The 12,134-nt window shown below is 37.7% G+C and overlaps 1 protein-coding gene across 1 annotated transcript in view; it reads right to left on the reverse strand.

Annotated features, from left to right (window-relative positions):
* IFT80 (intraflagellar transport 80) overlaps window positions 1-12,134 on the reverse strand; it is a 101,681-nt gene that overhangs the window by 18,482 nt on the left and 71,065 nt on the right. The window contains 6 exon segments of the mRNA XM_074190838.1: window positions 328-500; window positions 595-684; window positions 1,809-1,980; window positions 3,270-3,417; window positions 4,410-4,545; window positions 9,905-9,969. Coding sequence (XP_074046939.1) covers window positions 328-500; window positions 595-684; window positions 1,809-1,980; window positions 3,270-3,417; window positions 4,410-4,545; window positions 9,905-9,969 — 784 coding nt within the window.

Here is a 12,134-nt window from a genome sequence, read left to right on the forward strand (position 1 = left end):
GCCTGGCATCAGGAAGACATGTGTCCCCATGTCTCACCCAGCCTCACCCTAGCCATGTGACCATGCCAGGTCCCTTTTCCTGATTGATATACTGCAAGGCTCTGAACCCTGCCTGCCCTTGATGAGTCTCAGAGAAGGGCTCTCTCCCTGTTGTTGTAGGGAAAGTCTCTTCTCACTCTCCCAAATCCTCCTCCTGTCATCCCCTCAAGTCCATGACAGTCACCTGCCAGACCTGAGTGACCAGCAGGACTGACTTGTGCATGGTCAGCTGTCCCAACATATCAGTGACCCCGTCTGGCCCTTCCCTCTCCCTGCTTGGCATAGTACCTTTCCCAGTTGTAGAGATTGATGTTGATCTGGATGGCCTGGTAAATGAGACCCGCCTGCAAGAGGACCATCTCTGCCTCCTGGATGTTGCCACTGAACATCAGCATGTGTGCCATTTTGGACTCTTTGGACGGAAGGTCTTTAATGGAGTTGATGTACTGCACCTTGTCAATCTGGAAAAAGAGAAGTAGACATATTGCAAGAGAGGAAGAAAAGGTGTATGGTTTCAATCCAGCTGAAAAATATCAAGGAGCACCATTAGCTTACTTCTCCAATGGAGGCATAGGCTATTTCTGCGGTGGTCATATCTCTGTTGGCCACTGACATGGCAGCCAGGCAAGCCCACATCGTCTGCTCCTAAAATGAAATAGGAGAATGAGAATTCAAAAAGATTTAGTTTTTATTGGTTGAGTTGTATTAAGAACAAACAATGTAGTAACAGAATTAAGTTACAGCACAATTCTGGATTATAAAGGCTATAACAAAGTGTGCCAAAAGGTAAGCTTCAAAATAATTTCATTTTTTTTATTTTTTTTGTTTGTTTTTTTAGGTTTTTGCAAGGCAAGCGGGGTTAAGTGACTTGCCCAAGGCCACACAGCTAGGTAATTATTAAGTGTCTGAGACCAGATTTGAACCCAGGTACTCCTGACTCCAGGGCCGGTGCTTTTTCCACTACGCCACCTAGCCGCCCCCAAAATAATTTTAGATACTGGAGAGTCTCTTTAAATAAGTGTTGAAACACCAAACAGGTTTTAATTTTAATTAATTCCTAGGGAGAAAAACTGTTTTGTTTTTTTCTGAATTACAAAAGAACTTAATTTATTGAATTAAAAATCTACCCTCAAATCAATATTATAGGGGCGGCTAGGTGGCGTAGTGGATAAAGCACTGGCCCTGGAGTCAGGAGTCCCTGGGTTCAAATCCGGTCTCAGACACTTAATAATTACCTAGCTGTGTGGCCTTGGGTAAGCTACTTAACTCCACTGCCTTGCAAAAAAAAAATCAATATTAGGTTGAAGGCCTTTAGAATACACGTTATCAGAAGTTCTTGGGAATATTTTTTTTCAATTTTGGAGAATACAACTAATTAATCTTAAGGACTTACAGGAAATGTGGCTTCTCTGAAAAGAGAGCTCAATCACCAGGCAAATGTTGCTCTCCCATAGTGGTTCTGAGAGATTACAGACTGCTTTGGGTAGGAACCTTGGAAGTCACAGAGTCCACCCCTTTCACTTTCCAGATGAGTGAGTTCCAAGGTCACAGAGCTGGCAAGCATCTGAGGGAGGACCTTGTCCTCAAATTAACTTGCCACCCAAAAGAAGGATGCCAAGAAGTCCCTTTGGGGGAAGGAGAGTACGATAACCCCTGTCCCAGCTATCCACCCTCAGCTCTACTCTGGTCCCGAGTCAACCAACAATACAACACCAATCAAGACAAAAAGTATCCCCAGGGTCATTTGAACTTATTTCTATGGAAGGTACCTTCACAAAACGGCACAGTCTTACAGCATCTTCCCATTTGGAACTGCTAACATACTCGTGAAGAATAGCGGGGTACGGTGATACGCTGATGTGAATCAGAGAGCCATCTGCTCTTCTTATAGTTACCTGATTTCCAACAAAACTCACAATGTGGGGATTTTTACTGAATTCGCTGTCAAGAGAGTAGATGCTAAGTTACTTATAAATTTAAAATGGGTACTGTATTCCAAGAAGTTTTTCTACAGACTGTTAACAGATTTGGGGCAATTGTACATCCTGCCCTGTCTATGCAATATTAACTGCCTTCAAAGTCCTCAAAGGTGAAAAGAAGTATTTATAATAAAAATGAACTGTGCCTTACCGAATGAATGGACTACAAGACTAGGTGTATAGAATGTATAGTATATCAAAAGCCATTACATATTTGAAGTTCAGCCTGAGAAGCCTTTAGTATTAGGTATCTAAACAATTTGACAACCTACTTCTTTGACCACCTACTTCTTCAACACTAAATTATTCAACTTCAAGAAAAAATGTGAACTAATAAAAATAAGAGAATTAGAAAATGTTCTTACAATAACAAGAGATGAACAAGAGTGACTTTGATGATTCTGGACTAATATTCCATAAGTCTCTAAGAGCTTCAGTAACTTCCAAAAGTTTTTGTTTTTTGTTTTTCAGTCATTTCAGCTGGGTCCAAAGCCCAACTGGGATTTTCATGGCAAAAATACTAGAGTGGCTTGCTGTTTCATGTTCATTTTACAAATGCGGAAACTGAGACAAGCAGGATTAAGTGACTTGCCCAGCATCACAGAGCTAATAATGTCTGAGGCCAGATTTGAACTTAGGAAGAGGAGTCTTTCTGACTCCAGACCTGGCATTCTATTCTCTTGAGCCATCGAGTTACTTTCAAAATACCTAAAATAAATTTAATATTTCAGTGAGTTCTAATAATACATGGAACTTTAATGTGAAAACCAGACTAGAAATCAGATTCAAAAATCTATGTTTTTTTGAAAGAAGAGTTTCAGAGTAAAAAAGTATTTTTATTAGTAATTTTCAATGACCAAATGGTTAAACTTAAAAGATTTGGGGAACCTAAGAGTTAGGTTTCTAATCTCAGGGGAACAAAAAAAAGGAAATTCTAATTGTATGTGTCTACATGTAACAATCTACCTATACACTGGGGATATCTAAACATGTATGATTATATATAGCTGTAACATTTTTAAAATATAAATACACATTAATTTTTCATATTTATGTTTACATGTAAGTTGATATATAGAAATATATAACTCAATGTTTTCCAATTTAATACTAAGTAAGGTAACAATGGATGGAATCAAGCAATTTAGCTAAATCCTACATCTGAGAGTTGAAATATTTTCACAGGTTAAGCACTTTTTTGGTATGACTATTAGCCATAATAAATATTGCTTTGTGCAAAAGAGATGTTACCTTGCATCCTTTTCAAACAATGTTTTGGGCAAAATATCTCGATCAACATAAACTGTATTGGGATAATACCAAACTGTAAAACGAGTATCTTGAAGCCCACAAAGTATATTGGATGTGTCACACCAGGCCAAAGTATGCACCATTGTACCTGCATAAGAAAAAGCAATTAGAACTGTTCTACAAATGATTTTCACTGACACTATATAGAATATATTGATGACTGTTATCTTGATTATCATGAATAACATTCCTATTAGAGATGTTTGTGAAATGAATTATTAAAAGCAAATTTATGAAACATTTTCAGTTTCTTAAAATGATCTGGACCCTTTCTTGCAGAGTAAAGTTTGTAGGGAAAGATGGTGATAAGACTGGAAGACTGGGCTTGGTCTCCCCATGAAAGACAATCTCCTTGGATGATGTGTGGCCTGAGGCTGGTCATCTTCTATGCTATGGCTTAGAATGACCAGATCACCAAGGCAACACATGGCAGATGAAGGATTTAGAGCCGAATCTTTTGGGCTCTCCATTTGTGTGTGTGTGTTGGTGTGTGTGAACAGGTTTTTATTTCCATCTTTAAAAAGTATCTGAAGTTAGTGATGTCCTGATCCCCTAGTATTTTTCATTACAGGTTGAATTTATTGTATCCATAAGAGAAAAAATAAATGATACATAATAGATATACAGTGTCTACCTTTTCAAATCCAATCCACACCCTCCCCATCCCATCCTATTAAATGTTCTTGATACCTCCTGGTTGCATGATAAATGGAACATAAACTTTCTGAATAGTCCCTCCTAAAAAAATTTAAAATGATAGTTAATGGAACTGTTTTATCTTGAGTCATAACATTTCCAATTGGCAAGGCCAAACTCTGGGACACATAAGTGGAAAACAAGCCTTGCAAATTAAGCCAAATGTCTCTTAGTTAAAATTAAGTCACTTAAATTCACATATTTATTTGATTAAGTCAAATATGAACACATTTTTCAACACTCAAAAAGCACTTATTATGTATAAGGCAATATTTCAGACACTTGGATAGCAAGACAAAAATACAAAATAGACTTGACCTTCCAGAAGTTTATGTTCCATATGATGAAGAGAGGATGGTAACAGTTTAAATAGGTTCTTTTTACCAAGTTTAATAATTTGTTCTTCCTTTCCAAATCTTTTAACTGAAGTGATATAAAGATCTCTATTTTTGTCAATAAAAGCAATTTTTCTTTCATTGGTAAGTCCTTTTTGATCCAAAGCAATTTCCAAGATTTCATTCTAAGGTTAAAAAATGAAAAAAAGGTATGATTAGGTTTTCCCCACGTATAAATGTCAATATAAGAATATTCCAGATGTAAACTGCATATAATATCAGATTTACAATGATAACATATCAGTTAGTTTGACCAAACTTTTTTCTCCTTTTAAAAAATTCTGTGTTATAAGGGACATCTCCCTAAGAAGAGGCAAGTGGGTGGAAATGAGAAATGCAGGTGATGTAAAGATAAAAGATATCAGCAAAAATTTTATTTTAAAAATATTTTAAAATTTTACATACAAGAACATTTCAATGACTTTCTCATAAACACCTTTCAAGGATCCTAGACCTCATTGATGTAGATACTTTTTCCACTAAAAGAGTTTGTATCTTGAGCCCCATTAGGACTGAAAGAAAGGCATTGATTTCTATGACCAAAAACATTCATGGTGCTGGTCACATGGCCAATCTGATGCTGAGTCTCTGTGTCTCAGATGCCAGGTAGTTTACCTTCTGGGCTGTACTTGGAGCCTTCCCACCTTAGTAGTTTGTCAAACCCAGAGTCACTTTATATATCACAATTAGGCATCAAAGCAGGACTTTAATGGAAAAAATCACAATCATAACTCAATTTTATACACACACACACACACACACACACACACATATAGCCTAGATGCTATTGTATTACTCAGAATTATAAGATTTTCATCAAATAATTTTTAGTACTGCTAATATTTTACTTGTTCAATTCAACAAATGTGTTCATATAGTCAGGAATAGCAGTTATGTCATGATAAACAAAATGGTCCCTGCTCTCAGAGATCTTACAGTCTAAGGGAGCTTGGCAGTGAGAGGGAGTACATATAACAATTTAAAACAAATGAGAATATGAAATGGGCACCTTTAAAAGTCCAGAAATGTTAGGAGGGAGATCTCGTTGAGCTGGAGGGCCAGAGAAGGCTTCATGGAAAATGTTGCATTTGAGTCATATGTGGAGAGAGCTGATGGGTCATGACGCAGCTAAGCTGAAGTCAAAGCTATACCAATGATGAGATGGGGTGTCCCAGGGAGCAAAGGAACAGGCAAGAGATACCAGGAGCATGGAGGGAGCCAAGCCAGGGTCCAAGACACACCCACGCCAACAAGTGGGACAGGCCGCATGGAGAGCCGGCATGGGCTGGTATGCGGTAAGCTTCCGCTTATGGAGCCCTCTCAAGTGTGCCTGCCTCCACTTAAGATGACCAGAAAGGCCCTACAGCTCTGGTCATGGGATTTGCACAGGACACCCCAGCTATTCATGTCTGGCTCACAGATATCCCACACCACCAGCACCTATCCCCTGTGCTCAGCCCCCCATTCCTGCCAGAAATGGTCTACTGCTTAGACAACAGAATCCCTCCAGCTTTTGGGACCAAAGAAGGAAGAGGATCTGGGGCTGGAGAGTAGAAATCTGTGCCCCAGGGTGGCAACCAAGAAAAGACCCTGGGAATCCCCAAGTGTTGAGAGTTTCAGCTGAATGGCCTTGCTCCTTGGACTGAAAGATGGCCAGCGAGAGGGGAGATTCTGAGTTTATAAACAAGCCCATTCTTCTGTTCGGGAAAGATGTCCAGGGCAGGCTCCAGTTCCATCTAGTCAACCTTCAACACCAGAGTGGTCAAGCAGAAGGATGGAAAGAATCAAGAGCAACCTCCAAAGATTAAATAAAAATGACAAGTTTGAAGGATTCAATCGAGTCTAGGTTTGTTTGTCCTGGTGGGTACAGGTTGTCTGGCCTTGATGCAGAACAGCTAGGGAATGAGTAAACAAATTGTAATTTAGGGTAAGGAATATTCCTGCGCTAAAAGATGGTCTCTAAGAGACATGGGAAGATGAATTCTGGCAGTGGGAAGTGAACAGACCAAAAAAAAAAAAACAATTTACACTATGATATTATTACGGTTGAAGAGCTCTTATCAACTAAATGTTCAACTCTATTACAGAGAACAGAATTAAAAAAATCATGACAGATGGATTAATTCGTAGAAAAAGAACAGCATATTTGGATGTGACTGATGTGGGAAGGTTTTGCTTGACTGTGCTCATGATTCAGGGGCTCTTCATTTCTCTTTGTGTCTCTCTGACACTCTCTTTCTCCCCAGTGGGTGGAGGGATGTGGGAAGGAGGAAAAAAATGAATTCTTGGTAATTGAAAAAAAATTTTAATAAAAAAAATTTGCATCATTGTAAGCTCTTTCCAGACTAGATACTGACTCATTTTCCAAAGTGTTAGATTATTTGCTACTGAGATTGTGTGTGCTGGGACTTTAGGACTTTGTTTTAACTTGGGAAAATACTACGTTTTTGAAAGTTTGCTTGAGGCTCAAGATAAAAATTTTAAACTCCTCTAGCAAATAACAATTCATAACTGGCAGATGATGATACTCATCCAGTACCTGCCTGGATAATTTCGAAATGACAAATTGCAGAGAGGCAAAATGATCCAATGACAAGAGGGCCAGACCAAGAGATGGAGAAGCAGGGTCCTTAGGGACCTTGGGGGGGGATCCTCATTTCCTTCTTCATTTCCATCCCGGTTGGACTAGGAGTCAACCGATGGGTCTAGTCTGGAGACACAGACACAGACTCCAAATCTGGGCCTCTCTTCAGCCTGAGTGGATTCTTTCTCCAGTAAATCTGCTCAAGTGGCTCCAGCTACAGTCAGAATCAGAGTTGTGGTCTTCTGTGCCTAAAACCTGATCCTGCAGTCAAGTTATTCTCCATTTGGAGGTGGTCCAGTTTGGTCTGCAGGGCAGAGCCTGGCAGGCACGAGGCCAAGGGAGAGGTCAAGCCCTTGACTCTGAATAGTTCAGCGGGGAGAGATAGCTAAGGGCAGATTAATGGCACATGGGCCAGTTACTGATGGGGTGGAAGGGGGGGAGTGTTTTCCAAGAGGAGCAGTATCAGAAGCAGAAAGGCGATGCATGATGTGCAGAGCCAACTGCAGAACTTAGGGTGAGAGAGCTGGATCCCGTGATGGTGAAGCACACTGAGATGTTCAGGACGACACTCAACGCCTTTGGGAGAGCTGTGATTTCATTAGTGCTACCACTTCCTCACAACCCCTACAAACTTTCACACATGAATATAGAATTAAACAGTTATTTAAATTATGGGCTGGGAATCAGATATGTGATTTCCTGTAGTATTTGGAGGAAGAATTTGGAGGAGGAAGCAGCATCTGCTCTGGAAGTGAGGTGACTTGCCCAGGATCACACAATCAAGAAGTGTCAGAGCCAAGACTTAAACTCAGGTCCTTCTTGCTTAAAGGTTGGCTTTAGTCAATTTGTGATCCTACCATGTAAAATTCAACGTAAGCAATAAATGTTTAAAAATAAATTATATGAGGGGCAGCTAGGTGGTGCAGTGGATAGAGCACTGGCCCTGGAGTCAGGAGGCCCTGAGTTCAAATCCGGCCTCAGACACTTAATAATTGGCTAGTTGAGTGACCTTGGGCAAGTCACTTAACTCTACTGTGTTACAAAAAAAATTTTTAAAAATAAATTATATGCCAGTAAGTAAAGGGGCATGAGAGCATTAACAGAGGTAAGCAAAGAATCAACTATAGGGTTTCTGGGTTTGAAGAAATTATTGGCATTTTTACAAGTACTGGGGGGAAAGTTTATAATGCAAATAGACAATATTAACACTTTTGGTAGAGAATGGAATTCATCTTTAATTCAATCCTAATGACCCAAAAGAACAACTAGTTCCAACCCTGAATAATCTGTTCCTCTCTTATCAGACTGGCTCCAATGAAAGAGAAAACAACAGGCATAACCATCTTTATAAACAAGTTGTAAGCCAGAGGAAACATAGTTTTGATAAACTCTCGGAGTCAGCACAGTGGGAGTTAAAGAGACCTGCACAGTGAGGATTTGGCCTCTAGTCTCTACTCTGCCACGCTTTACTAGGTAAGGCACTTTGCCAAGTTTCCTTACCTGGGAAAAGAGAGGGATGGACAGAGCTGAACTTGAGGGCTGCCGGAGATCTGAATCTAGGCTTCTGAGCCTAGAAGCCTTAATGAAGTAAAAGGGTATCCTGAGGAAATAGCCTGCCTTCTCCTAGAGGAATCCCTTGGGAGGATAAATGATTTTTGTCATCCTCCTATTTCTCCAAAGCCTGGACCGCTTTGATCAAGCCAAAAAAGTCATTCAATGAGGAAGGACACATCAACAAGTCTCTTCTATCTGAGGGTCAATCTAGTCATCCCCAGAAAATTTATGAGCTCTATTCTAGCTATGGTGACCTATCAACTGCACAAAAATACATACTAACACTTAGTTTTGTGTGGTTCAGTTCCACTTTGCAGGAAATGAGAGAAAAATGGAGAAAAAGAGACAGTGAGCACTATGTCTCACACAATTCTTAAACCTTCTATAAACATTAAAATAAATGCTGGTATTCAACATGTTAGACATAAGTGTACCCATAGTAATAGTAAGTATATTATAATACAAATATATTATAATATTAAATATATAAATAAATCAAAAGTATATTATCAACAATGATATATGGTTGAAAACTTGCAGGACAGGAAAGGGGAAGGGGACAGACTCAAGAAAGGCCTCTAGCACCTTGGTGGGGTTTTCTGTGGGGGATTTGTGTAGACAGAGTTGAGAATTCCACTGTGTTCTGAACTGAGGGAAAAGCATCCACACAGATGAAAACAGATCTATCAGGAGTGTGCAATCAAACAGTAACAGAACTAGAGGAAATCTTGGAGGTCATTTATAGTTCAATGTCTCCATTTTCCATGAGGAAACTGAATCCCTGAGAGATATAGGGACTTACCTGAGGTTACACAACAGGGACATGTTAAAAGCTATCGATTGGCCATCACTAAAAGTCTGTAGCAACTAAATAACTTAGTAAATTCATCAATATTGGTGTCTTTGTTCTTCTGTTGAGGAAGATACTCATTTTCTTTTAATAAGTTTAAAATGCATTCATTTAATGCATACTTTTATATAGTAGGTTATTGAAGGCCGAGGAAGGTTAAGAGACATAGAAATACAAACAGCTTCAATTGCTCGTGGCTATCAACCACTTTAATCAAGCCAAGGATACCTCACTTAGATGAAACAAATTCTAAACCCAGACAATATAAGTATAAATGGGATTTCTTTAATTGCTTTCTCTATTGAAGACATTGGACAGTAACTTTTTTAACTAATATTTTTCTAGGCAAAATATCTCATATAAAGCTAACATGTAATGGGAATAATTGTACAGTTAAGCTATGTTTATTTTCCTTGGCAAAATTGTTAGTTTTTTAAAGGTTTAAGTACATAAACAATAAATATTATTTAAAGAATAATTTTTAAACATTCATTACCTTATGTGAAAGAATTTTTCCATCACCTAGGGGCTTTCCTGATGATGCCTCAAATAAGAAGATGACTAAAAAAGGAATCATAGCAAGATTTTATGTATTTAATGTATCATATAACATTTGTTATATTGTCAATCTCAACAAATTATCATATTATCAGTGAAAATTACCATAACTCTCTCTAAATATAAAAGAATTTTGAATGTACTCCTCAAATTTACTAATATGTCCAAATCTTTATGTAAAAATAGTGATGAATTGAATACAATTTTCTAAAACAAATATCCCTGAATTAAAATTATTTTTTAAAAACTAGGGTGGCAATGTTTCAGAAGGAAGTCAGTAGATAATCCATCTCTGGCTTGTAAAGTATGCTGGGTTAGGAGAAATTATAAGAAAACAACAAAACAAACCCATATCCTAGTGGTGAGAATAAGCGGAATTATATAACAAAATCCGGGGAAATGACCAGTCCCTCCTTTACGTTTTTATCTCACATAAAGTACATTAATTATAATTCTTCACATTATAGCCAGAAGACACCTATAATTCTTAATTATTTCTCCAGTCACTCTACATAAATAAAATTTAGTTACAAAAGAATGATCATTAATGAACATTAAAATTAATGATCATTAATGGACATTAAACATAAAGTTTTCTTAAATGCTTTTACTTATTTACTTATTGAAGGGAGAGATATGGGCCAGACACTAGCATAGTTATGGTTTTTGTCCTTTTCTGGGGAGGACAGGCATTTGATTTCTTCAGGGTAGGAGATGCAAGGTGTGGAAGGTTCTACTTTCTCAAAGATGATCAGCAATCCATCTGTCATTTTTAGCCTTAAGAGTTTTGCCAGAAGCCTCTACAAATTAAACCACTGAGCTATGTTCCCACAGCTAGGATTTGACGTAGAATCTGACCTCAGGTCTTCCTAACTCCAAAACCACTAAGTTATGATTCCTGATGAGTTAGCAATCTTGGTAAATTGGGCTGAAAAATTGATAGATATGTAGTGATGCTTGCATGGATTTATCCTCCATGAATGAGATTCAAATCCTGAATTCAAATCTCATCCTTTCTGAGTTATCAGACCTTAATTTTCACTTAATCTTGCTAGGCTCTAGACTCCCCACCTACAAGATAGAGGAATAGGATAAGATGGTCCACTAAGATCAGAGATGAAGCATGTCCATTATCACCATTACTATTTAGTATTGTGCTAGAAATGCTAACTATAGCAATCTATTACTTTCTACAGGTGATGTGATTATTTACCAAGAGAACCCTAAAAGGTCAGACAAAAAAAAAGTGAAACAATTAGCAACTTCAGCAAAGTTGGATCTAAAATACCCAATAAAAGTATATAAAATAAACCTAAACAAATCATTAGTATTTCTGTATATTGCCTATACAATCCAGGAGAGTGATAGAAAGAAAAATTTCATTTAAAATAACCATAGACAGTATAAAATACTTGATAGTATAAAATACTTGACAGTCTGCCAAGACTTCAACAGAAACTATATGAGCACAATTACAAAACACTCCACACAAATGACAATCTAAATAGAAAAATATTAGTTGTCCATGGTTAGGCCATGTATAAACTGTATAATAAAACTCACCATCTAAATTAGTTTACTCATTTAGTGCCAAATTACCAAAGAATACTTTCAAGAGCTAGAAAAATAACAAAATTCATCCAGAAGAACAAAAGGTCAAGAGTATCAAGAGAGAACTGTTGAAAAAATGGAATCAGATCTCAAACTATATTACAAAGCTGTAATTATCGAAACAATTAGATACTGAATGAGAAATAGAGAGGTCGATTGGTGGAACAGATTAGATCCTTGATATACAGAAGCAAATGAGCACAGTAACCTAGTGTTTACATAAACTCAAAGATCCTAGCTTGGAGCAAAAACTCACCATTTAACAAAAACTGCAAAATTGTCTGGAAGATACTAGATCCAGACCAACATCTTCTGCTGAATATCAAGATAAGTTCAACATGGAAGCATGACTTAGACAAACAGGGTAAATTAGTGGAGCATGGAAGAAATCACATTCAAATCTATGGACAATGGAAGAGTTTGTGACCAAAAAAAAAAGAGAAAGAGGAGGTAAAAATGGATAATTTTGACAAAAGATTTAAAAATTTTTACACAAACAAAACCAATGCTGCTAAAATTAGAAGAAAAAAGGTCTGGGGGAAAATCTTTGTGACACA

Source organism: Macrotis lagotis, chromosome 6 (genome assembly GCF_037893015.1).
Source record: "Macrotis lagotis isolate mMagLag1 chromosome 6, bilby.v1.9.chrom.fasta, whole genome shotgun sequence".
In the NCBI taxonomy this organism is placed as follows: Eukaryota; Metazoa; Chordata; class Mammalia; order Peramelemorphia; family Peramelidae; genus Macrotis; species Macrotis lagotis.